The following is a 24,098-nucleotide window of genomic DNA, read 5'->3' on the forward strand; positions in this document are numbered from 1 at the left end:
TCTTCATGACCCTGCACGGCACCGCTTGACGCTGACAACTTTGCTCACAGGAGGTCAACGGAGGCAAGGGCGACAGTGCACAGCTAGAGTCGCGTTATCTTGACTCGAGAAAGCTGTTGAGATACTACGCAGTCCTGGCCGCTGTCAGGTGAGAGGAAGGTTGGACATCGAGAAGGGGGCGGCGTATCCGGCTATCGTCCAGGGGCCGCACGATGGCGGGAAAGGGGCTGTTGGAAGGATACCAACGCGAATGAGTCGAACTGGCGCGTGCACTGGTGCAGTGGCGTGCAGACTGCAATCAACCCAGGGCGCAAGAGTCCGGAGGCACAAGGGCAGTGTGGTGCTGCTCGTCGGTATTTCCGATTTGGATGCTTAAGGGGTGTGTGACTCGGCGGGTGCTGTGACTTGCGTCAGATCGAGTCCAGCTCACGCGCGATGCTGCAATATCGTATCATCGTGTTCTCTGACGCGATTGAATTCTGATCAGCCAAGACTCCGCCGTTTTGGGAGGCAAGTTGCGGTCAAATACGCGCGCACACCGGATTCTGTGGAGAGTCAAGATACTGGCCTGCAGAGCGCTAACTAACTGCACAGCCTTTGCCCGTGCCAACGTCATCGTATCTTGATCGAGAAGTCGGGCTCGAGACGGCCCCGGGAAAGAGAGACAGTTTCGGGTTCGGCCGCCACCCAACCTCTTTGCCTCGCTTCCTCGTCCCAGCACACTCGAGCCAAGAGAATCTCGTGGCAGGACAACACTGATCCACCCTCTCTGCGTTGATGATGCCGCTTCAGTGCTTGTACTATAGCCAACAGTGCGTGGCACTGAGCATCCCAGCCACAGGCACGGGACCGGTAGAAGGGTTAGGATTCTAGACTCAAGCTTTGCCGAGAGACGCGAGCACCGATCGACAGGGACCCTGATCCTGTGTCCCAGACAAAGAGAGGCCATTATTCGAAATTAAAAATAACTCAGACTCCAACGAATGCGGAGATCATTGGTGCGAGACCCAGAGCCGAGCGTTCCTTGTGACGGGGTTGGAAACGACAGCATGATGGATCTTGTGACCACGGAGCCTTACGGTGTTTGTCGTGGCACATTGTCTTGGATCGCCACACTGTAGGATCAACGGCAGCGTCATCGAGTGTTTGGCCATCCAGCTGTCGTCCAAAAGTTGACTCGGTACAGTCAACGAGAGCAGAGTCAGTTGCCAAGACAGCCATTTTCTCTCGACACACATTGCCGCAATCGCAACCATGAGGCGATAGAGCAATGGACACCGATGAATGAGAGAGGCTGTCCATGGTCGAATTGTTCAGGGACAAAGGCCCGAGTTTCCCAATGCACGAAATTTTAGAGCTATCTTCGAGTTGCGGGGTAAGCCAATCAAGGACATTCCCGGTATTTTGGATCGGATCTCATCCGACATCATTGGGCAGACAGAGTCCCGGGCCATTGTGCCCCTCAGAAGCACAGAAGCAGTGATACTGGAGGTGTATTCGATGTCGGACCATAAACACACGCTTTCGAGTGGTGGATTGCAGCAACACTGCACTGTGCGTACGATCGAGCTGATCTGTGTCGACAAGAGGTGAGTCCTCTGGTAGAGTATCAAGCGGGTTTTAAACGAGCACGACTTAGGCGACGTAACACAAATCTTGTCAAAATCACAGACGCGTCATTCGATACTCGCACGAAATGTCAACCTCGCACTTTTTTGTGTCACTTTGAAGAGAAGAAACAAAACTTCTGGCGTCAGTGATCACACTACCGAAGCAGAGCAAAGCAAAGCGCATGCTCGTTGTGTTGCTCAGTGGTGTGATCACAGTGGACACTTTCTTTGTGGCAGTCAACCACCTTCTCCGACTCATTCACCTTCGTAATACACTCGCTTCGGCTTACTCTCCAGTCGGTCTCAGACGTCAACCAAGCCCAACAGTCGGAAACACCCCCGGTCCAGATAATCGCAACGTTCCTTGCACACAACACTCGAGCTCCACTTTTATAGAAAGCATCGTCAGCAACACCAGCAGCATTCTCAATGTCAGCATAGCCTCCAACCCCGTCTCTTGACTACAGCATCGATCATCGAGCGCAGCATCATCATCGAGAGGAGCTTCTGACCTGGCGCAAAGGTCGCGGCCACACTCGTTGCAGCTACGCTACCCAGCCATGGAGGAGCAACTCATCCAGGCCGTGGAGATTGCCTCCAACCCTCTCGCCAATGCTGGTCCTGACGTCACTTCCCAGGCGCTTCAATTTCTCGAACACCTCAAGACCATCACTCACGAGAGCTGGAGCGTAGGCTGGTCCGTATGGTCCGCACGCGACACACAGGGCAATGGTCCCAAGTACAGCCAGAACGCCCGCATGTTCGGTCTCATGCTCGTCGACGACTTTCTCGCGAATCGTATCAGCATGTCGAGCGATCCCGCCGCGGCCGTAGCTAGCCTTCAGCAGTCGGCGGTCGAGTACGTCCAGAACGAGTATGTCGCTGGCTCGGGCGACGGTTCCGTGCCATACATCAAGAACAAGTTCGCCCAGGTCCTCGCCGTCTTGCTCCTGCAGACCTACAACCTGCCACCACCGTACACACTTCTGCCTACGCTACTTTCGATGATCCGCGCCCACCCTGCTGCCTCGCCATCACAGCCATCGACCTCGCAGCTGCCCCTCAACCCCTTCACCAGCGACCTCGTCTTGCGCGTGCTGCACGATCTCTCCGTCACCCTCGGCTCCGACGTCACCTTGAGAGCCGTTCGGTCCAAAGAGCGTCTGCAGAGAGACGCCGTCATCAGAGACGAGATTCGTGCCAGCCATGCCTCCGACATTGCCGAATCCGTCTGGCGCGTCGTAGAAGAGGGTTTCAACCGTGTCAACCAAGGAGAGCACTCGTCCGAGACCAACTCTGCCTCTGGCGTCCGCAGCATGACTTTCACCAACGCCGTCGACCTCACCGCAGCAGCCACCAAGATCGTCGAAGATTACGTCTCTTGGATCGACATCAACCTCGTCGTCACAAACCAAACCGTTCCATTGCTTTTCAACGTCTTGCATCACCCCATCCCCAAAATCCGCACCGCAGCCGCAGATGCTTTGCACGGCATCATCAGCAAGGGTATGAAACCAGCCGACAAGCTCTCGCTCGCTCAGGCGCTCAATCTCCCACACGTCATCACTCCGCTCGAGGCACGCACGCGTACCGGTCCCTCCGCTCAGAACGGTCAGAGCGACACCAGCGACTCCAACATCGAGTTTCGAGAACACCTCGCTCACCTCACCAACGGCCTCGTGCTCGAAATGTGCAAGATCCTCGAGGAAGGTGCAGCCGAGGAGTCGACCAAACTCGCAGCAGAGGACCTTCTCAACTCGCTGTTGCCCTTGGTGCTGGCTTTCCTCTCGGACGAATACGACGATGCCTCGGAGCAGATGTTTCCGGGCGTCAACATGATCCTTGGCATCTACAAAAAGGCACGTCGACGAGGTGCAGAACTCACGGGAGCCCGAGTCGAATTCCTCTCCAGCCTCATCGGAGTTGCGCTCCAAAAGATGAAGTTTGACGACGAGGCCGAGTGGCCTGCCAGCAGCTTCGGAGCAGCCGAAGACGACGACGAGGAAGAGGACGAGGACGACGCCAAGTTTTTGGAGATGCGAAAAAACCTGCAAAACATCGTCGGTGCCATTGCCGCCATCGACGACAAGCTCTTCTCGACAAGCGTCGCACAGCTCGTGCTGTCCACTTTTGCATCCTTTGAAGCGAGCTCATCCGGTTCAGGCGCACAGCTTTCTTGGCAGCAGATCGAGCTTGCGCTCTACGTCATCCACTTTTACGGCGACGTCATGACCACAGCAGCGGCGGCGCCAAAGGTGGGACTGTCGCCCGCCATGTTCGTTCAAACCCCCGAAGCAGGCTCTAAGGGACGTGCTCCCAAGCTCAGCAACGAAGCGCTCGCCACTCTACCGCTCAGCAACCTCGGCGAGATGGTGCAAAAGCTCGTCCAGTCCAACGTCTCGTCCTTCCCTCATCCCGCCGTCCAACTGCAGTTCTTCGAGTGTCTGGTTCGCTACTCCAACTTCTTTGCAGCTCGAAGCGGATGCGTGTCGGATGCGTTGCCCGCCTTTCTCGACTGGCGTGGTGTGCACCACGAGAAGCTCGGCGTGCGCAAACGCGTCAATTATCTGCTGTACAGGTTCGTACGCGATCTGCGCGCCGTCTCCGCCGTGCCTATGGACTACGTGCAACGACTGCTGCAAGGTCTGCAGGATCTGTTGGTGGTGCGAGCCGAGCTGCCGGAAGTGGCTCCGGACGAAGATCCGCTGATCAAGGCCACCGCACCTGCGGGCTACTTTGACAGTCAGCTGTACCTCTTCGAGACGAGCGGCATCCTAGTTTCGCTGCTCAACAGCGCCCCGGACGACCAAGTCGTGCTGCTCAAAGCTATCTCGGAACCGCTCAGCGAGCAACTTCGACAAGCCGTCTCGGCGTATCAAGCCAACCCTTCCGACCTGACCTCCGTGCTCCAGGTACACCACCTCATGCTGGCGCTCAGCAGTCTCTCGAAAGGATTTCCCGACATCAGCCCGACCAGCACTTCACCAGAACCGAAATGGGTTTCGGTATTCAAAACCATCACCGAGCAAGTGTTGGTCAGCGTCTCCTCGATGAACTCTTTCTCCGTGGTACGGGAAGCTGCTCGCGGTGCGTTCGCCCGCATGGTTTCCACCTGCGGTGCCGCCGTGCTACCCTACATCCCTGGTCTCATTGATGCGCTGTTGAGCGAAGTGACGAGTCAGGAGCTCGTCGATTTCGTCAACTTCCTCTCCCTCGTCGTCAACAAGTACAAGGACCAAGTGAGGGAGATAGTCGACCAACTGTTTTTGCTGTTGATCGAGAGGATTTTCTTCTTCCTGAATCAGGGGGTGGGGGGAACGGATGATGCGGTGGAGAAGAGCGAGTTGCAGAAGGCGTACATGGGCTTGATCTCGTCGATGGTAGGGGTGGGGATGGAAGGTGTCTTTGTGAGCGGCAAGAATGCGGGTAGATTGGAGGGGGTGCTGCAAAGTGTGGTGTTCTACGCTGGTAGTGGGGATGTCGTGTGTCAACGAACGGCATTTTCGATCCTGCATCGATTGGTTTCCAGCTGGGGTGGCGAAGAAGGAGGTCTACCAGGATTCGAACAATTCATCTACGAGAACTTGGTAGGGTTGGTGTTGGAAGCACCTGCAAAGGAAACTTTCGACTTTCAAGACGCTCAAAGTCAGATCGTCTTGGGCGAGATCGCGACACTGGCCAAGACGATTTATAGCAAAAGAGGAGAGGAACTGGTGAGGTTTCTGTCGGAAGTTTACCTACCCAGGATCAACTGTCCAAGAGAGCTGGCAGAGGAGTTTGTAGGGAACTTGAAGCAAGGCGATGCTAAGCGGTTCAAAAAGTTTTTGCAGGAGTTCATCGTCAGATCCAGAGGCGGTTAGCGGAAGAGTTAAAGGGGGGGAAGGAGAAGCAAGGCCCGGCCCGCAAGGCGGGAAAGATAGAGTTCAAGTTCATTCATTTCATTCGATACGAAATCAATCAGCATTTTTCCCCGATGAACTTGACGTCGCCGCGGAAAGCACGGAAAGAGATCCCGTCAAGGGCCAGACTGCTGTTGCAGATCCACGTCGGCTCAGATCGAGAACATCAAGCAGGTCACACTGAGACGCTTCGGACCAGAGTCGCCATTGTCTCGCTCGGCACAGTCTGCAAACGCCTTGATGGGATCAACTTTGTTTTTTGACATCTGCGAAAGCACAACGATCATTCGAATTGTCGAAAATTTGGGAGGTTTGAGCTTCTCAGTGTTTGAGACCGACAACCTCGCCATCCTCGACTTCGAGACTGTCGTATAGCTTGATGGCTTCGTAGGCGGCCTTTTGACCGGAGCCGATCATGCCGCCGAAGGAGGCGCCCATGCGCGGGTGTCCGTCGTGCTCCGAAAGCTCCATGCCGGAGACGATGAGGCCGGGGAAGACTTCGCGCGTGTTGTTGACGATCAGGCCTGTGCAGGGAGAGGAGATGTGCCAAAATCGAAAGAGGGTCAAGAAAAAGGGTCAAATAAAGGAGGAAGGAAAAAAAGGAGATTCCGTGTGTCAGCGAAAGTCATCGTGATGCTCGAAAGGCGGTGCAATGCCGAGCACAAACTGACCTTCGGACTTGTTCATGTCCATGGGACGCATGTCGCCGAGCTTGATGAGACCGGCCGAGCTGAGACGCTTGACGCTGAAGGCGCCAAAGGGACCGTCGTGGCCACAGGCGCCGATGACGACGGGCGCGGTGATGGCTGGCGACGCGATGCGAGCAAGGTACAAATCGAGGAAATCTCTGGGTCAGTTCGTAATCACCTTTCATCGCACGTATTTTGGTACTGGAACTCACTCTGAGGGTCCATGCAAGACTGGAGACCGTGGGCCATGGTGACAAGAGTCCAGTTGGTGACGACACCGTTGATCCTCTGTGCGCCCGACTGGTCCTTCTTGATGATCAAGTCCTCGCAGCAGGTGGCGTTGAAGAGCTTGACGTTGGGCATGAGTAGCAGCTTGCTCATCAAGGTCGACGTGAAGAGCGCGGCGTGCTTGACGACGACGTAGCTACCCTCGTCGTCAAAGGGGACGCCGATCTCGACGAGCAGGTTGTGTGCGGGCTTTCGAATGACCATTCCGCTCATGAGCTGACCACCCAGCCAGGCACCGCCACCGGGAGCGACGGAAGCCTCGAGGATGGTGATGCGAAGGTCGGGACGCTGCTTGGCCAGAGTGTAGGCGCAGGTGAGACCGGCGGAACCGGCACCGATGATGACGACGTCGGAAACGGCGGCGTCCATCATGTCGGTCATGTAGCGGGCAGTCATGGCACGGGAGGTGTGCGACTCCTTGATCTCGGCGAATCGGTAGTTGCCGGCAAAGTCCTCGATGGGCTCCTGGCCAGTCTTGATGGGGACATACTGCTCGTAGGTCGGGGTGGCGGTCGACGAGGGGTGGAAGCTGCCCTTGGTAGGCTTGAAGCTGCCCAGCTGGGGCTCAGCGACGGCAGGGTTGACGAAGGAAGCGGTGGGAGGAGTCATCTTTGCGATCGTTTCGTTCGTTGGTACAAATGTAGAGGCGTGACAGAAAGGGAGGAGACGAATAGCGACGGACAGGGAGGTCGGCTTATATATATGAGCGGCCCCACGTGGGAGTGGTCCTTGTCTGGCGTGGCGGCTGCACAGGCAAGGCGCTGCGAGACAGCGCTATTCCAGTGCAACAGCGCCGAAGTCACAGGTAGCGGTCCACAAGCCCACCTTCTCACTCTGGTCGAAGCTCAACCCTCATTGCCGATGATCGATGTGATTTCTGGAAAGTGGTTGTCACGCACCGCCGTGCTGTGCGTCGGATATGCCGCTGCGGGTAGTAGGGCATTGTTAGTGTTGGGAGAGGGTTCGCGCCTCGGCTGACAATGACTTCGGCGAGTTTCATCTGAAGCTTGACGAAGGGACATTCTTCTGAGTCAGACGGACGAAGGTGGAACCAGGGCCACCAAAAGGGACTCGGCTCGACCGTTTGAGCACGCAGAGTATGAGCACAGGCCACACATCGCATCCACTTTCACTTTCACTCACTTGCTCGGTCCAATTCGCGGAGCAGCTCATTCATCAACTCGAGTCGTCTTTCTCAGAATTGAGTTCCGGTGGGCGAGAGCACTGACCAACTAGCCGCTGTTGAAACACAAGCTGCATTGAGAAGTTAAGCTCGAGAAGCGATGCGCGCAAGATGATCTTGGGGGGCCGCCCATTCACAACGGCAACTTCCTCCCTGGCCCGCTCTTGGGCTTGCGCTCTCGATCTCGCTCTGGCGAGAAGTCTGATCGGTGTGACTCGTTTCTCTATCGTTTGTGTGCTCGTTTGTGTGCTGACACCCAGCATCACTACTTTAAACAAACGGGGGAGCAGCTCCCATGGGTGCCAAGCGGAAGCCACGAAATCGATTCAGCACCTTCATGACAGCCGTCAGAAGGACATGATTTTAAGTCTAGGAGAAAAAAAATAATAAAACATAAAATGAGAAGAAAGGGGAAACAGGGTCCGTCTCTGGTCTTCCGAGCATCGACGATGTCGTTCTGTCCTTCGAAGGAGTCCTTTCGGCAAGAAGAGAACGTGCATGGCAGCGACTATGCACAATCAGCAGCGTGAGATCAGACGGAAACATCCGTGATGCATTCGGCAACCCTGCTAGTCACGACTCCCACATCACGAGACGACGTGAGCTCGGTGTGCAGCGTCGAGCCCGACCACTCTCCTCATCTTGATTCTGACGAAAGAATGAGCCAGAGCTTCACAGTCTCTGCTGCGCGGCATCCTTACGTGAGACACGCACGATCTTTGCAAAGCGGAAACGGCGAGCCCAAGTGCAGACCGGCAATCGTGAATTCGCGATGGTCAGTGCACCCGCTCGGGAACTCAAAATGTATGAACGAAAGGGGAGCTCGACAGGTAGCCCGCCGGCACAAAACTCGGAGACCTTTCCGTGCACTGGCTCGCCATCGAGCACATCTTCTGATAACAAGATCAATGAAGGTGAAGGACCCTGGAACAGAGAGACGGCTCGCCACCTATCCAGCCGATTCATTCTCTCTGTCGAAATATGCGGGACAGTGGGTCAGTGGGTCTCTCGATCTCGGCAATGCTGCTTCTGTCTCCCCCAACCCTTAATATCAGGCGCGGATCTCGAAGGACGACGGGCTTTACGGAGAAGCACGCTCGGACCGAGGCTTCTTTATTTCTTGTTCCTTCTTCAAATTGCTCTTTCATGCAGAAGGCAGGAGATATGAGTTGATCAATGTCAGATCGCGGTTCTGCTGTAAAATTGTGCAACTCGAATTATCATGAAATCACCGATCCCACGATTTTGATCGATACACTTCTTGATCAGGCTGAGGCACGGCCGAGCTTGTTCCTATCAGTCACGTGCTTTCAAAATACAGCACCAAAATTTTGCCCAACTGGAATTTCGCCCGAATCCAACTCCACGCCCAGAGCACCACGAATCGGAGCCGGTGACAGCTGCAGCCTCAGCCGATCGACTAGAGGTGGGTGACACAGTGTGCGGAAGCTAGAGTAGCCAGGCCAAGCCAGTGAGCTAGCGAGCGAGCAAGCGATTCGGGTTGACATTCGAGATTGTGCTGCTCGACACTGCTTCTCTTCCTCCAAGCCATCAAGAAAAGGTAAGTCTCCATCGCAAGGGTGATATCGACAACAGCCGCTCCTCCTCTTCACGTTATCGACGACAATGCACAACGACACACTCACGAAGTAAGATCAGCATATTCTGGAGCACGCAGCATCCTAATGGAGCAGTATCGACCAGGACATTGGATGCAGGTACATCGTTGATGACGATGCCAGGAACGCAGATAGCAACTGTGCTGGTGGTTCCGTATGTTGTTATCGAGAGGACATTCAAAGGAGTTGCATTCATCATATCGAGGCATTCGAACTCCAGCCTGCAGGTGGATCGACCATAGCGACACCGTGCTGCATCGCAGATGATACCAGGAGATGGAAAGCAGATAAGACAGCAGACACCGTCATCCCAAAGGCGGTCCTCGTCGAAGATACCATCATCGAAAGCGACGCCGTCGAGTTTGGTGCGACTGCGGAAAGCGTAGCGGACGCGGGAATGGACTGTTGCAGGACCAGCAGCAACCAGGACATCGGCGTAGATAATGTCGCAGAGATGGACAGAGCGGTTGGAAGAACGGCGATCATATGCTTGCGTTGCACGAACTCAGCAAAGACCACATTTGGTTATGCAGCAACGAAGATGACACAACCTCACATTAGCACCAGGATCCCAGTCGCAGCGCCCCCAGGAGAGAAGTCGGCTGTTCGAGAATCACCTTTCGTCAGTTTCGAAGCACCAACATAGATCCAATCTCGCTGACATTTTCCCCTTCGTACTCTTCCCTCCCTTCCACCACCGTCAGCACATAATCCGACAAAAATGGCCCGTCACCAAGTTGCCCCTAACGTGGCTCGCCTCGGCCGCACCAAGGCCTACCAGAAGAAGGGTGGCTACAAGTTCCAGCAGCGCCAGGGTGCCCCCAAGAAGCAGGAGGAGACCCCCGCCCACAAGGAGGTCGACGTCAAGGGCGCCAAGAACGGCGGCAAGCGTCTCGTCCCCACCCAGAAGGCCCCCCGCTTCTACCCCGCCGAGGAGGCCCGCATCCCCAAGGCCAACCGCAAGGTCAACAAGCAGACCAAGCTCAAGTCCAACATTGCCCCCGGTTCCGTCCTCATCCTCCTCGCTGGTCGCTTCCGTGGCAAGCGCGTCGTGTTCCTCAAGCAGCTCGACTCTGGTCTCTTGCTCGTCACCGGCCCCTTCAAGGTGAACGGTGTCCCCATCCGACGTGTCAACCAGGCCTACGTCATCGCCACCTCGACCAAGATCGACATCTCGGACGTCAAGGTCGACGACAAGATCAACGACTCGTACTTCAAGAAGGACAAGGCCGCCAAGACCAAGCCCGAGGCTGCCTTCTTCGCCGACCCCGCCAACAAGCAGGCTCACCCCGAGTCCAAGGTCGCTGACCAGAAGGCTCTTGACAAGGCCGTCATCGCCGCCGTCAAGAAGGCCGGCCCCACCATGGCCAAGTACCTCGCTGCCACCTTCTCGCTCTCCAAGGGTGAGAAGCCCCACGCTCTCAAGTTCTAAACTTGCACAAGAGCACTTAGCTCCCTCCGCAGCATACCCTTTCTACCATCGAGGCCAACGCAGATCCAACCTTAGAAGCGTAGACGCAACCTCGGAAACGATGTGAGTCGACGGCGGATGATCGCAGGCTTGGGTCTGGTCGATGTCGATCGTCCCACCCGTCCTTCTTCTCATCGTTGTCCTGGGATGCATCTGCGTTGCTTTCTGCACGTCTCGGTACCTCTCTTTCTTTTCTATTGCTTTTCCTTTTATCTCTTTCCCTCGCATCTTGTTCCGTCGTGTTGCATCTGATCGCATTTGTGCATCCGACTTTTCCCCCCCCACACACCTTTCTCGACCAGACCCAAAAATGAGGGCGAGCCTTGAACAGCTTGCTCCCACAACCTCGCTCAAATCTGTCCTGATCGGGATGAGATTTTGTAACTCATATTCAACACAGAGCCCAAAGGCGACTCTTGTGCGCCCCAATACTAAAAACACTCGAGCATTTCCGTCCATGATCTGGTTTGTAAGGTCTGAATGATTGTGATTGATGCAGTGGATGATGCTGTGCTACGGGGAGGAACGGATTGTGGGGTGAGATCGGGGGGAAGCTGGATCGAGGATGCGGCGGTGATGATGGGTAGGAGAAAGCTGTCGAGGGAAGCGAAGGTCGCGGGGTCGTTGCCTAGATCGAGAATGACTCCATGGCCACAATGCTCGCAGCACCGTCCTGAATCTCTACGGTTACGACCTAGGCTGATACATGACCAGCCTGTCCAGCCTGCTGCTATCCTTGGCATCCTTGGCACCCAACCTGGCCAACTCTCTCAGCCTCAACGTCCTTGCATTCCTCATCCTGACGAACCTTGATTCCGCCTGTTTCCTCCTCGACGACTTATCCTCCCCCGCTGCGGTCGGATTGAGCACGTCATCCGGCAACACATCCTTTTCCTTCTTCCCCTCCTTCCCCTTCGTTGACCCGACGGTTGTTTCAGCAGACACCTGACCGGGCGCCAACGGCATGCCCGCAGCAACACCGCTCTTTCTCTCCTCCAAGAACCTCTGCAACGCCTCGGGGTTCTTGGCCAGCTCGTCGGTCCGATACTGCTCGCGCGCGTTGAGCGCATCGACGTTGGGCAGGATGAGCGAGTTGAGGCTCGCCTGTTTGGCGCGTACGCCGTCGAGGTTGGAGCGAATTTTCGCTTCGGTGAGATCGGGTCGCGGAGAGATGGAGTAGTCGATCTCCCAGCGTACGGGCGGGAGGGAGGATCGCATGCGTCGTTCGATCTCATCGTCCGAGAGAGGATCGATGCGTCGTCCGGGTAGGTGGGTGAAGTCGACAGGACCCAGCATCAGTCCTCCGTCGAGGTACCTGTCTACGGTGATGTCGAGTTGTGCGATGGTACGTTTCGTCTTTTCGCCACCCTCACCATCCCTTTCCGTACTGCTGCTGGAGGCGTTGGCAGGTTCAACATACACACTCATCCCCGCCAACCCCACCGCCTCCGCCTTCCTCTCCTTCGACTCCACCGTAATCTTCAAACTCTCCCCCGGGAACACACCCGTAGCCGCATCCAATACCCTCTCCATCATCCCCAAGCTCAACCTGAACGCCTGATCCGCCATCTCCTGCGTCCCGAACAACCTCTCGTTCATCTCCTCCACCGAGATATACTGGAAGCCGAAGATCGTACTCGTCGTATGGTACGCTACAAAGATGCCATCCATGTGACCGATCCTAGCCTGGAAGTTGTATTTGAGGAAAGCGGCACGGATCATGTCAAAGTACTCGCGTTCGAAGCTCTCCAGCACGCCCGTGCTGCGGCGGATCTGGTAGCCGGAACCTTCGACGTAGTTGGCGCGGTCGTTCCTTATGCCGATCGAGGCGCGCGTCTTGAGGTCGAACGTCTTGCGCGGCAGACGCTCGTCGTGGCAGTCGAGTTGGGATCGCATCATGATCTTGTCCGTCGATGCGTAGTGGTACGCCTCCGGTTTGGTCTTCTCCTCTTCGGTCAGCTTCCACGAGTTGATGCGCATGTACTTGGCGTACTCTTCCGGCGTAGCTGTGAGCATCTTTTCCATGCTCTTGCCGAGCGAGGTGAGGACGTAGTTGCTGTTCTCGGCTTCGCCAGCAGCGGTCTTGTCTGCATCGATCGCATAGTATCCATCCTTGTAGTGCAAGAGAATCGACGCTGGCAGTTTGGCACCAACGCTAAATCCATTCGGCAAGCCGGCAAACGGCGACGAAAACCCAGAGACGTCCGGTTGACGCCATCCCGAGATCAAAAAGTAACACTGGCTCAGCAGCGATGTCATGGACGACGTGCTTCCGCAGTACTTCTTCTGGTGTTTCTGCGTCAGAGTCGCCAGCTCCGGATCTTTGCTCGAGGTGATGTACGGTGGAAGCGCGGCGTAGTCGAAAAGGTCGACGTCGAGGATGTCCTTGATGCGAGGGTCGAAGTTGTATATGCCGGAACGCGGATCTCTCAGCCAATAGATTCCAGGGTTGAAGAGCACCCGATCCAGACCATGCGCCAAGGTAGCCACTTCCATCTTGCGTAGCGGATCAACTTTGTCGATGGGCACGCCCTTTGCTGTGACGCAACCGGTGATGGATTCGGTCCATTTCTTTTGCTCGTCGGCGAAAGGTCCGCTGTAGGAGATGCTTTCGACCATCTTTCCTTTCCCGTCGCGCCAGCGTAGGTTGGACGATGCCAGCAAGTCGTTGCCGTGCACAAGTTTGGTTTTGGGTTCTTCGGAAGAGCGTTTGTCGGTGTTTCTGGATGAGGTGGGTGCTTCGGCGGGAGACGCAGACCAGGCATCTACGTTGGCTTGTCCAGAGTCGCCGGCGCCGGGAGGAGAAAGTCGATCGGGACCCCAAGTACTTTCAAGCCGATCAGGTGAGCCGTCCCTTCGCCGCAGTTCCAGGTTCCTGAGCCGCTGCGAGATGGAAAATGCTTGACTTTGGAGAGAATCGAGCAGATCGTCGAGCGAGTTGAGCTCCTTCAATAGGGACGCGGAGTGATCTGCCGCTGAAGAAGCTGCTCGGGGATGGGATGACGATTCTCGTGCTTTTCCCTTATCTGCACTCTCTACGAATTTAAACGATGACGATGATGACGTTGTCGATGAAGATGACGATGAAGATGACGATGGCGACGACGATGACGATGATGCCGAGTTGGAGCTGGATCCTGCAGAAGTGTGACGAAGGGAACGGAATGCAGCTTTGCGCTGTGCGAAAGAGTGCTGTTGATGCGATGCGCCATTGTTCTGCGGCTTGTCATGCTTGGCTGTGCTCGAGGATGTAGAAGTTGATGCAGATACGCTGGCGGGTGCTGGTGCTGCTGCCGACGATGACGGAGCAGCGGAGGAGGCGGGACGTGGTGAAACGCGCCATTGCTTGCGTAAACGAGCCGAGAGACCGGCAGCATGGCTCGTAGTCGACAGCTGACGTGCGAGTTGTCGACTTGAAAGCAACGCCATATTGCGCGCTGAGTGACCGCTCATTGCAACTGCTTCTAAGTTGCTGCGGTTGAGGTCGATACTGTGGTATGATGGAAGCACGCACGATCGTGTGATGCCTTGTGCGACACAGAGACAGCGACAGAGTGGAGGTTCGACCCTGAAATTTTGTCAAGAGCAAAGAGAGAGAGAAAAGCAAAGCAAAAAAAAGGGTCAGCAAATCGGCACTTGGACCGAGTCTCGGAAGACGGGAAACCCTGAAATTTCAGGTTTTGCTTTCGAGGTTTCTTCTTGCGATTTGCTGCTTTTCACCTGGCACCACCAGGCCTTGGCTTCACAAGTGCCCTCGCATACATCTTCATCATGGTCCCGACCGCAACAAGGAACTCTGACGCCAAGGGCAAGCGTGAGGCCGACCAAGGCACACTCCAGACCGGCAAGAATGATCCAGAAGAACGAGCGGCCCAGCTCGCCCAGCTCGAGGCGTTGGGTAACGCCTTCCTATCATCATTCGATCTTCCTTCCGCAGATATGGCTTCAGAAGAACAATCATCCTCAAGGAAGAAACTCTCGAGCAAGAAGCGCAAACGTCTAGCAGAGCAGAACGTCAGCCCGGCACAAATCGAGGATGCTCCGGCAAGGGAGCAAGACGAGATGGATGTCCTGTTCGGATCAACAAAGGCATCTGGCCGATCAACAGATGCATCGACGAGTGCCGACGCGCAAGAAAGAAGGCAGAACAGCAGCAAGGCAAAAAAGCAGCCGAAAGCCAGAGTGGTGCAAACCGTAGTGTACGGTGGTGAAGCACGTCCCGACGCCGACGAGCTAAAGGAGGCCAAAAAGGGCTGGAAAGCATTCATGTCTTCCAAGATCGACAAGATCGGCGCTGAAGATCAAGCTTCGAACACCAAGCTGAGCACAGCGGAAGAGGAAGAAGAGAAGCAACTTGTGGCAAACGATCGTCTGCTCTCGGAGCTGCTTTCCACCACGCTCTTTGCGCCCGGAACAGGCAATACGTCGAAAGGCAAATCCAATCTCTCCTCGAACGACACCATCGCACGGATCATGGAGCTGTCCGCCACCGACTCGCAACGCAAAGGTCAAGCGATCGGTCGAGGCTGGGGCGAAAACGAACTGAAGCGTCAACAGCTTGCCAAAGCACCCGCAGCGATTCGACAGGGTATGCGTAAAGCAGCGGGAGAGAGGAGGGACAAGGAGAGGGAGAAGGCGAAAGAGTTGGGCACCTGGCATCCTTCACTCAAGCAGGCCTATTCGAGTCAGGCGACGGCGACAGAGATGGGGTTGAAGAAGGAGAGCAGGAAGAGGCAGAGAGGACTGGGCATGGGCATCGGAAAGTTCCAGGGCGGTATGTTGAAGCTCTCTTCGCAGGAGATTTCAAAGGTGAACGGAAAGTCGAAAACTGGATCGGGGTCGTCGAGAGGTGGCAAGGGTCAGGGCAAGGGCAAGGGCAAGGGCAAGGGCAAGTAGAAGCGGCGGTCCCGTCAAGCTCACACACCATTTCGACTGGCAAAGGGCAATCTACGATCTCGTTTCACCTCTGATGCGTAACATGTGCTGTCGATGTACCTTGCCAACCTCGATCTACCCTCACTGACTTTCCCGATCAGCTCAAGTATACAGCGGATCGACATGTCGGAATGGGAAGAGTCGTCGACAGCAGTCTCCAGTGTATAGCCGACCAGGGTCCACAGACTACTGTAACAGCTGCATCAAAACAAGAGAAAGTGGAATGTAGAAGGGCGTCATTGTGCGGCGATGGTTGCTTGTTGACAGCCAAACACAGCAGCGGCTGAGCGGACAATCAAAATCCCATTGTTGTTGGCCCGTAGATCCTTCTGTAGATCGTGAGTGAGGTTCAACGTTGCCTTTGTCATAACAACGCGACGGAAGACAGTGGCTTTTTGGTGCTTTGAGGTACGATTTTTCTTTCCCGAAAAAGAACAAACAAGGGTCTCTCTGTCTCTCCAGCCGAGAGAGCTGTCAACACGCGAAAAGGGAAAGAAAAAGGGAAAGAAAAAGGGTCGGTACGGATCTTGGCGTGCTGGTGGCTTGTCTGCGCTGTTGGATCAGCACCGACGTGGTTGGATCGCTGAGTTTGTACGAGTGGGCACAAGACGAACTGTGCGACGTGGCGCTTCATATTGCTCCACCTTGACGAGACATTGTGTGTAGGGATTGGCAGGGACGAGGCGCCGATTTCATTTCCAGCTGGAGAGGCGTCGCACGTTGACCATTCAGATCTTGCAGCTCTGCGATCAGATCCGGCAAACAGAAGGAGAATGTACGCTTTGTGTAGGTGCGTGCCTAGTCTAGTTGCATCAAGCGAAATGACTTCAAGCGGGGCCGTGCAAAACGTGCTCACCTTCAGTGCACATTGTCGCCATTGGCCGAGTTGCTGAATTTGCTGCCGCTCTGATTCCGACACCTGCATCCACGACGCACGTCAGAGCGAGGTGTGTTTTCTGAGACAGGATCAGCTCATGTCGACCACCACCGCCGCAATCTCGTCCCGCGTCGACAATTCAACTCCACGGAAGTGCGCTGCCTCTTTTTTTTTCTCTTGCAGCTGTGATGCGCGAAAATGGCGTACAAATCTGCAGGGTCGGCTCGCGTTGTATAAGCGAGCATCAACCGCTTCTCTCGTCCCCACCCGGAATCTTGCCTCCGATGGCATATCCTCGCGACTCCCCGTGTACGCGGACAACCGTTGCCAGAAGGGTGCCAAACGCCATTAGAGCGAGATGGCAGCGATCCTCACGGCGAAGCTCGCTTACCATGGCGACCTGGGAGCACGGAAGCGTCCAGTCAGTAAAGAGTACGGCAGATGCTTGTTGGGCGCAGCGTGGTTTTGGTTTTCTTGGCTCTCGCTTCGGACACCTGTTCGTCATGTGCGCCTAGATCTCGCTTGTCAAGAGACGCTTTCGGCCCGCGCCTAGGTCGTGTTGCAGCTACAGATCCTGTCCGCCTCTGCCCGCAAAGTGGAAGGGTACGTGGTTCTCCGACACTTTTCAGAGAAACGGTTCCACGATCGGTCGGAGTCTCATCTTGGACGTGCAGGTGTGCATCTCCATGTGCATCAACCCTTGGAGGCGCGACAGAGACGTGTGCCCATCCATACTCAAGCGTTGGTCCCACCGCTGTCTCTTGCACTTCCCGTCCCTCCCACAACCCTCTCATTTCGCCGCACCAGGCAGCTCTCCGTCCTGTGCTTTGCTTGCGGTGGGGATCACCAAAGCCACCTTCCCTGCCACCATCCTTCTGTTCCGTATCGACGTCGAGCACTTTGCCTGTCTCCACCGCCTCGTGAAAGTAGCGAGCTAAGGTCCGGCGTACCGACTTTCGACGCGGAGACTGTTTCAGCGGGAACAAGGCCACCGGCACCGTCGGGTTCTACCACGCCATCACGGAATCACGCTTCGGCTGGATCTTCAATCCTTTCACCCTGGTGCTCAGCTGCACACAATGGTTGCAACAGCCTAAGTCAATCTCTCGATTGGTCCTCGTCTCTCGCACGCTTCGCAAGCCTACACACGATCGGCTCCAGCACAAGCGGTCTTTACACCTTTTTCGGCGATTTGAACCTTTGAAATACGGACGAACCGCACACTCTTCCCTGTTCCAAACTCCAAGAACTTTGGCACGATGGGTAACTGCATGTCATCCACGGCCGTCGAGGCGCCCCTCAACCCGGCCCCTCACCCCGACGCAAGACGAGTCTGGCTAGTCTCCACCCCGATCGACCCGCGCTCCATCCCCGCCGATCTCGTCGGTGTCGACGCCTCCGGACTCAAAGCCGCCATGCGCAACCGCGGGCTCGAGACCGAGCACTGGGCACTCAAGATCGATTCCGCTCCTGGTCAAAAGACCGACCCCACCATCGTCGACATCACCGTCCAGGCCGACCACAAGATGGTCTCGCAACTCCATCCCACCTCGAGCCCGTACTGGAGCGGCATCACGCGTCGCATGGCCGTGGGCTGGACCATCTGGAACGATCACGAGGTGTTGGTCGCGAGCAAACAGCTGATCAGCGCGAGACCCAAGTACGATGGCAGGGGGAACAATTTCATGCAGCTCGCGAGGATGTTGGCGAGGCATATTGAGTTTGTGCCGGTGGCGGTGCAAGGTGCGGGCGAGACGGATGCTGCGGGAACGGTCGGGACGGATGCTGGTGGTGAAGGTCTCTTGATGCCCGGAAACCGATCGCAGATGACGTTGGTTTCGGGTGGAACACAGAGCCAGCGAAGTCAATCCCTCGAATCATCGGATGCGAAGAACGACCTCAAGGCGGTTCGAGAGAACAACGCCGTGCCAGCCAGAATCCCAGCGAGCAGCCGACAGAGTCAGAGGATGAGCATTGCACGACCTCCGCTCATCCAGCTGTCCACTGCTCCGTCGGAAGTCGGATCCATGTTGGCACCGAGACCAGCGCTGCATCGAGCTGCGGAATCGGAGGGGCTGACACCCTCGCCCGCCGGATCGGTTCGAATGTCTCTGCCTCCCCAATCGCGTCAGCAGACAAGCTTCTCTTCGCCGCTCAACCCTCAGCGTCAGTCGATCGGTGACCTTCGCGTGGACACCAACTCGCTGCGTGCTAGGACCAACTCGGACGCTGCTAACGCGTATGCTACTACGCGTATCCGTGCATCTCGGAGACGCAGCGAAGCGCCGTCCGAATGGACATCCGATGTCGCCGCGGATCAACGATTCCGTTCGGTAGGCTCGCGATCCTCCCTCCACCCCGCAAACCGCGATTCGATGCTCAGCCTGAACACCAACTTCATCTCCTCCCCCTCCATGTGGCTTCCTCCACCACCACCACCACCGCATACGGCATCGCATCTTCCCATGATGCCTTTCCACCCGCAGCTGTCCATGCCTGGGTTTCCCTCGATGATGTTCACCCCGCAGCAGATGTTCTACCCGCCACCGCATCCGCAGATGCCCCTGTTGGTTCCCCCCTCGCCCGGCTTCGCTAGTCATACGAGTAGCGCGGTCAACACTCCTCCCGAAAGCCCGGCTTTGGTGGGCAAGGGGTTGATGGCGATGCCACACGAGTTGAGGTCCAACCTTGCTTAGTTCCAGAAGCGCAGAGATTTATACATATTTCATATACCAAAACACACATGTTCAGTTCCATGGTTTAAAATAGCATTCTTTTTTTTTCACGGCCGAAGTTTTCGGGGAGAGCGGTGAAGGAGGATCAAATGTGATGTGTAGAACAGCAGCCAAAACACAGCCCCATCGAGACAGGTGATCTGGTTGCTGTATGTTGAGCGCCAAGTGTTGGAGGATGTACAATGTGACAAAATGGCATGGTCAAACGTATTCTTTTGAGGTCAAGTGTTGGGGAGAATAAGAGGGGGAGAGTGTTTTAGTGCGATTATGTTGAAGAGGGGAGCGCGAATCGACACTACTATTAGGATTGCAGAGAGAACTGTTTGGATCGTATAGACGAAGCAAGGTTGGTTTGAAGAACCAGTGAATGTACGTGAGTTGGCCACCGACAGTGTGCAACCTTGTCAGCTTCCAGATACAGGAAGAGGGTGTCATGTTGTTGACATGTTCAGAGCATCGTCACTGTCTAGTAAGTGCAAGCACTTGGGCAGGAAGAATGTGGACATAATCAACAAACGGCCATGCTCAACGATCAAAGTTCCCGTCATTGTCCCCATGATTTCAAGACTCGGACGCTGAATTTACGGTCTCAACAGCTGCTCGATCCATTTCAGGCAATGACAGTCGTGTGAGTACCTGTTCTGGTCGGCCGTTGCGCGGCACACCGGCAGGATTGCGTTCAAGTCGAGCGTAAGCACTTCGACTTTCAAGCTTCTCTGATCACGGTGACAACGTGGTCCCCGTCCACACACCATTGAAAGCGCGGATCCAATGTTTGTCACATTGTCGTAGAAGGGGAAGATCGTAAAAAGAAGGTTGTCTTTTTGATTGATTAACCGATCAGGAGGAAACCGAAGATGCAGCAAAAGGTTTGTTTCTCTTGCTAAATAGTGTCCGACGAGACCTCGTTCTTCTTGGCAAAGGACAGGGGCTTTCCCGCAGGGATGCTTGATCTCGAAAAAGCGAGTTTGATTGAGAGATTGTACAGAAAGAGGGAGCAGCGCTTTCACTCGTCCGAGGTCTTGGCAGCCTTGCTGTCGTCGTCGTTGCCCTCGTCGTCGGCTTTTCGCTTGCTTCCTGCAGCTGCGTCATCGTCGTCCTCCTCTTCCTCCTCGTCTTCTTCGTCGTCTTCACCGGCCTCTTCATCTTCACTGTTAGGGTGGAAAACGTATGAACAAGTGGTGATCAGGAGAGGCGTGGTTATGGTTAGCTTGTGTTTAGGCGCGATACTGCTGTTGTTTGGAGAAGAAACTTACTCTTGTGCTTCCTCTTCGGCGTCCTCGTCCACCTCGTCGTCGTCACCCTCTACCACCGCGGCGTCGTCCTCATCGTCATCGTCGACACCTGCCGCTTCGTCATCTTCCTCTTCCTCCTCGTAATCTCCCTCCTCGTCATCATCTTCGTCTTCCTCCTATGATCCCAAACAGTCACGAAAAGAACAAGATTGGTCAGTACATCAAGACTACCTCTTTCTCTCTACCGAAAGCAGAAGGTGGTGGAACGTACAAAATCTTCGTCCTCTTCGTCGTCCTCATCTTCGTCGGCTAGTTCGGCGGCTGCGTTCTTCTCGGACACCTTGGCAGCATCACGCTTGTTGTCCTTGACAGAGTCTTCGATGCCTCCAACCTCGGTGGAGGTGGTGGATTTGGTGGTGGAGTCGGTCATTGTGTGGAGCGGCAGGGAGAAGGTGCAAAGGGCAGCGCGTGTGGTTGAATGCGGATGGTAGATGATCGTGGTAGAAGCGAAAGAAGAGGTTGTCGATACACGAAGGGGGGAAAGGGGGAAAGCGCTGTCGGGGTCAAGGGGGGCGACGAAGGGATGGCGAGGGGTGGAGGCAGTCGACTTTGACAATATGCAGGTTCCCAGGGCCGCGGCACAACGAGAGAGAGACACAGAGACAAGCAGCACAGAAGAGGTGGCGGCGGTGGGATCGCACAATCTGGCACTTGTGAGCCCTCATCCCGCCTCTGTGGAACCAGCCAGACACGCGAACATCTCTCGCTCCCGCTCAGCAGGCATCTTTGCCCCTCATCTACGCGGGAAGCATTGGGCTCATCTCGCGCCTCGAAACCTCTCTTCCCCCCCACTCCTGCTCAAGACCCCGGGAGGAAGCCAAGACGAGAATGAAAATTATCGCAATCGCTGCACAGCACCGAGTCTATTGTCTCTTTCTTTGAGGATTGCATTTGGCAGGCAGGAAGAAACACAGAGGATGGGATGCCACTTTGCTTGTGTGGTCTGAGCGCCCAACTGGACGCGTCACGCTACAGCCCAAGCCTGCTGACACAGTGAGATCCCACCAAGCTTTCGGTGTCTTTTTCCCACTTGGCTGAGCAAGACACGGCGATGAATGAGAAGAAATCGTGCGCACTGACCAGATGCGGTTCACCCACCCTCCCTGTCCTTTGCGAGGCACGCATGGATTGTAAATTTCCAAATTTATCGCAAGCTGGTCCTGCAGCAGGAGCAGCAAAAGCTCAACTTCTAACCGCATCGCATGCATCCCATGCAAGGTGACAAGATGAATTCCAGATATTGCCCAATTGTTCAGGATCGAAGCGGCCAGAAGCAGGTTGGAATGCTCCATCTCCAGATCCCGATTCGGCCTCGCCGTTGCATTGAAGCAGCTTCTGCGGTCTAACAACACGACATCGAAACGCAATGTCGAGCAGGTCGTCAACGACTCCATCGCCTCACATTCATAGAGTTGCAGCATTATACGAGGTTGCACTTCGGACAGAATTAGACGACAAGGTTAGGTATCCTGCCATCGAGACAGCCGAACGGCGTAGGCCTCCAATCAGCACCTGCCATGCTCCAGCCCATCGGCATCTGTCCCTGATCGACCTCGACCACTGCTGCCGACCCTTCTTCCTCCACGGCTGTCTCGGCCTGAGCCAGCTCGACTGTTTGCGCATCTTCGACGACTTCTGTCCTACTAGCCTCCGACCTCGGAAGCGCATCCATGTCGCGCAACCGTTTCTGCATAGCCTCCAGCTGCATCTCGAACCCTGATACGTCCTCATCCCTTTCCCTCACCATGTCCACATCGTCGTCCGACGAATCTTCGTCCATCGCTGCCGCCGACACAAAGTCTGCCACCTTCAGCACCGCCACTAGCGGCTCGAACTTTGCCTTGAGCTCGTCGTTCCTCTGGCACAAAAAGTCCAGAATAGATACCGAGCTAGAGGTACGGAATGCCAAACACATCTGTGCGACTTCCGTGTCAGCGATGAGCGTCGTCGGCGGTCTGCTTGTAGATGAACTGGCTGCAGTGGAGACGGGACTGGAAGGAGGCACCGTCGTGACCAGGTATCGGATCCACGCGTCGGCTGTCTTGCGGTAGCTCGGGCTGGCGTAGGCTGATCTCTTCCACGATTGGCTGCTGGGATCTGTTCCCTCGGCTGCGTCTTCGACAGCCGTCGAGATCATTTGGATCCGTGGTGTCTCGGCACCTGCACCCGAATCGACCTCGCGAATGAAAGCATCCACCAGCTCCTCCGTTAGCAGCTGGCCAAAGATCGGTCCGTATGTATCCCTCAGGTGACCGAGCAGCGGACTCCAAACACTGACCACTTCAGCCGGAAGAACGATGTCGTCCTCTACCGCCGTGGCTGGCACGCGTTTCGACGTGCCAAGCGGGATCATGCCTCCCGGCTGAATGAGCTGGTTGACCAGGTCCGAGAGCGCTGACTTTGTGCATTCGTCCACATCGTCCGGATCCATCACCGCTGCCCCGCGTACGTCCACCTCTTCATCCTTGTCCTTCTTTGCGTTGTCGATCAGCTGCGCACCAAAGTCCGGTTCGAGCGTGCGGATGCGCGAGACAAAGATGGAGAACTGCTTGTAGAGCCTTCGAAAGTCGTTCTTGGATGCATTGACGAGACTGCGATCGCGCGTGACCTTCTTGGAGAGGTCGCGGTAATCCTTGAGAGTTCGACGCAGTTCTTGAAGCGCTTTGCTGCGCTCTTTTCTTCTCGTATGGTCGTCCTGGCTTTCTGCTTGATTTGCTGTTGGTGTTAGAGAACCCTCCCCAAGCGCGGATGTGGATGCCTCGGCGGTGAATGAAGCATCGAGATCCATTGCATTGGCATCCTGGCCGTCCGAGGTAGATCTTATGGGAAGCGCATTCGGACCCTCGAACAGCTGAGGGATCCAAAACTGTCGATGGAGCCATGCAAGTGCGGATCCGGCGGCTTCTCGGCAGACGCTGATGCTGGGCAGCTCTTCGTGCGTCACCGCATGACGGACCTCGACGAACCAGAGCGGCAGGCCGATGCGAGCAGCGATCGCAGCGATGGACTGTGCAAACCCACCCGTCTGATGCGAATCAACGACGCTATTGACAAAGCGAGTGAGTGCCAAGCTGTAGTTGAGACGTACGCCCAATTCAGCTCCTCCACCGATCTGCTCCAAGGCGTATCGAGGGCCAGAGGAGGAAGCATAGTCGCGCTTCAACGTGGCTACTGCGATCTGCTGCATGTGCTCATCCAGCACAACGCTCTGGACAAGCAGCGCGGTTGTTTCTACGGCGTATGGACATGTCGATCTGTTGATCCATAGCTGTACGATGGAGAGGGCATCATGACGGTCCTCGACGGAGATGTTGCCTTGGGAGTCGGGATAGAGATGTCGGTAGACTTGGAGCAGGTCTTGCTGGCGAGAGTGGAGGAAAGGCGATCTTTTTGGCGGCTTCATCGTCGATCTATGTTGAAGTGCGATGCAATGATCTCATCAGGTGAACCAAGACAGGGTGATAGCGGATGCTTGGGTGAAGGTCGAAGGATAGCCG

At 55.7% G+C, this 24,098-nt stretch overlaps 10 protein-coding genes across 10 annotated transcripts; 5 read left to right on the top strand and 5 right to left on the bottom strand.

Moving 5' to 3' along the window:
• Window positions 1-2,170: 2,170 nt before the first annotated feature.
• PHSY_006380 (exportin-T) lies at window positions 2,171-5,470 on the top strand (the record flags this gene model as incomplete). The annotated part of the gene is made up of 1 exon (XM_012336982.1): window positions 2,171-5,470. One exon carries the CDS (start codon window positions 2,171-2,173, stop codon window positions 5,468-5,470), a length of 3,300 nt encoding a protein of 1,099 aa, XP_012192372.1.
• Window positions 5,471-5,830: 360 nt separating this feature from the next.
• PHSY_006381 (flavin-binding monooxygenase-like) lies at window positions 5,831-7,095 on the bottom strand (the record flags this gene model as incomplete). The annotated part of the gene is made up of 3 exons (XM_012336983.1): window positions 5,831-6,033; window positions 6,181-6,315; window positions 6,411-7,095. 3 exons carry the CDS (start codon window positions 7,093-7,095, stop codon window positions 5,831-5,833), a joined length of 1,023 nt encoding a protein of 340 aa, XP_012192373.1.
• Window positions 7,096-9,295: 2,200 nt separating this feature from the next.
• PHSY_006382 (pristinamycin IIA synthase subunit A) lies at window positions 9,296-9,934 on the top strand (the record flags this gene model as incomplete). Its single annotated transcript, XM_012336984.1, has 2 exons — window positions 9,296-9,318; window positions 9,388-9,934. 2 exons carry the CDS (start codon window positions 9,296-9,298, stop codon window positions 9,932-9,934), a joined length of 570 nt encoding a protein of 189 aa, XP_012192374.1.
• Window positions 9,935-10,009: 75 nt separating this feature from the next.
• PHSY_006383 (hypothetical protein) lies at window positions 10,010-10,720 on the top strand (the record flags this gene model as incomplete). Its single annotated transcript, XM_012336985.1, has 1 exon — window positions 10,010-10,720. One exon carries the CDS (start codon window positions 10,010-10,012, stop codon window positions 10,718-10,720), a length of 711 nt encoding a protein of 236 aa, XP_012192375.1.
• A 42-nt stretch (window positions 10,721-10,762) lies between these two features.
• PHSY_006384 (hypothetical protein) lies at window positions 10,763-11,017 on the bottom strand (the record flags this gene model as incomplete). Its single annotated transcript, XM_012336986.1, has 1 exon — window positions 10,763-11,017. The coding sequence occupies one exon, from the start codon at window positions 11,015-11,017 to the stop codon at window positions 10,763-10,765; it is 255 nt and encodes an 84-aa protein (XP_012192376.1).
• Window positions 11,018-11,446: 429 nt separating this feature from the next.
• On the bottom strand, window positions 11,447-14,212 carry PHSY_006385 (RNA processing-related protein, mitochondrial RNA degradation; the record flags this gene model as incomplete). Its single annotated transcript, XM_012336987.1, has 1 exon — window positions 11,447-14,212. One exon carries the CDS (start codon window positions 14,210-14,212, stop codon window positions 11,447-11,449), a length of 2,766 nt encoding a protein of 921 aa, XP_012192377.1.
• A 318-nt stretch (window positions 14,213-14,530) lies between these two features.
• Window positions 14,531-15,655, top strand: PHSY_006386 (hypothetical protein; the record flags this gene model as incomplete). Its single annotated transcript, XM_012336988.1, has 1 exon — window positions 14,531-15,655. The coding sequence occupies one exon, from the start codon at window positions 14,531-14,533 to the stop codon at window positions 15,653-15,655; it is 1,125 nt and encodes a 374-aa protein (XP_012192378.1).
• Window positions 15,656-17,842: 2,187 nt separating this feature from the next.
• On the top strand, window positions 17,843-19,267 carry PHSY_006387 (hypothetical protein; the record flags this gene model as incomplete). The annotated part of the gene is made up of 1 exon (XM_012336989.1): window positions 17,843-19,267. The coding sequence occupies one exon, from the start codon at window positions 17,843-17,845 to the stop codon at window positions 19,265-19,267; it is 1,425 nt and encodes a 474-aa protein (XP_012192379.1).
• Window positions 19,268-20,312: 1,045 nt separating this feature from the next.
• PHSY_006388 (hypothetical protein) lies at window positions 20,313-20,971 on the bottom strand (the record flags this gene model as incomplete). The annotated part of the gene is made up of 3 exons (XM_012336990.1): window positions 20,313-20,457; window positions 20,563-20,717; window positions 20,813-20,971. 3 exons carry the CDS (start codon window positions 20,969-20,971, stop codon window positions 20,313-20,315), a joined length of 459 nt encoding a protein of 152 aa, XP_012192380.1.
• Window positions 20,972-22,048: 1,077 nt separating this feature from the next.
• PHSY_006389 (hypothetical protein) lies at window positions 22,049-24,004 on the bottom strand (the record flags this gene model as incomplete). The annotated part of the gene is made up of 1 exon (XM_012336991.1): window positions 22,049-24,004. The coding sequence occupies one exon, from the start codon at window positions 24,002-24,004 to the stop codon at window positions 22,049-22,051; it is 1,956 nt and encodes a 651-aa protein (XP_012192381.1).
• Between the last annotated feature and the right edge of the window lie 94 nt (window positions 24,005-24,098).

Source organism: Pseudozyma hubeiensis (assembly GCF_000403515.1).
Source record: "Pseudozyma hubeiensis SY62 DNA, scaffold: PHS58, whole genome shotgun sequence".
NCBI lineage: Eukaryota > Fungi > Basidiomycota > Ustilaginomycetes > Ustilaginales > Ustilaginaceae > Pseudozyma > Pseudozyma hubeiensis.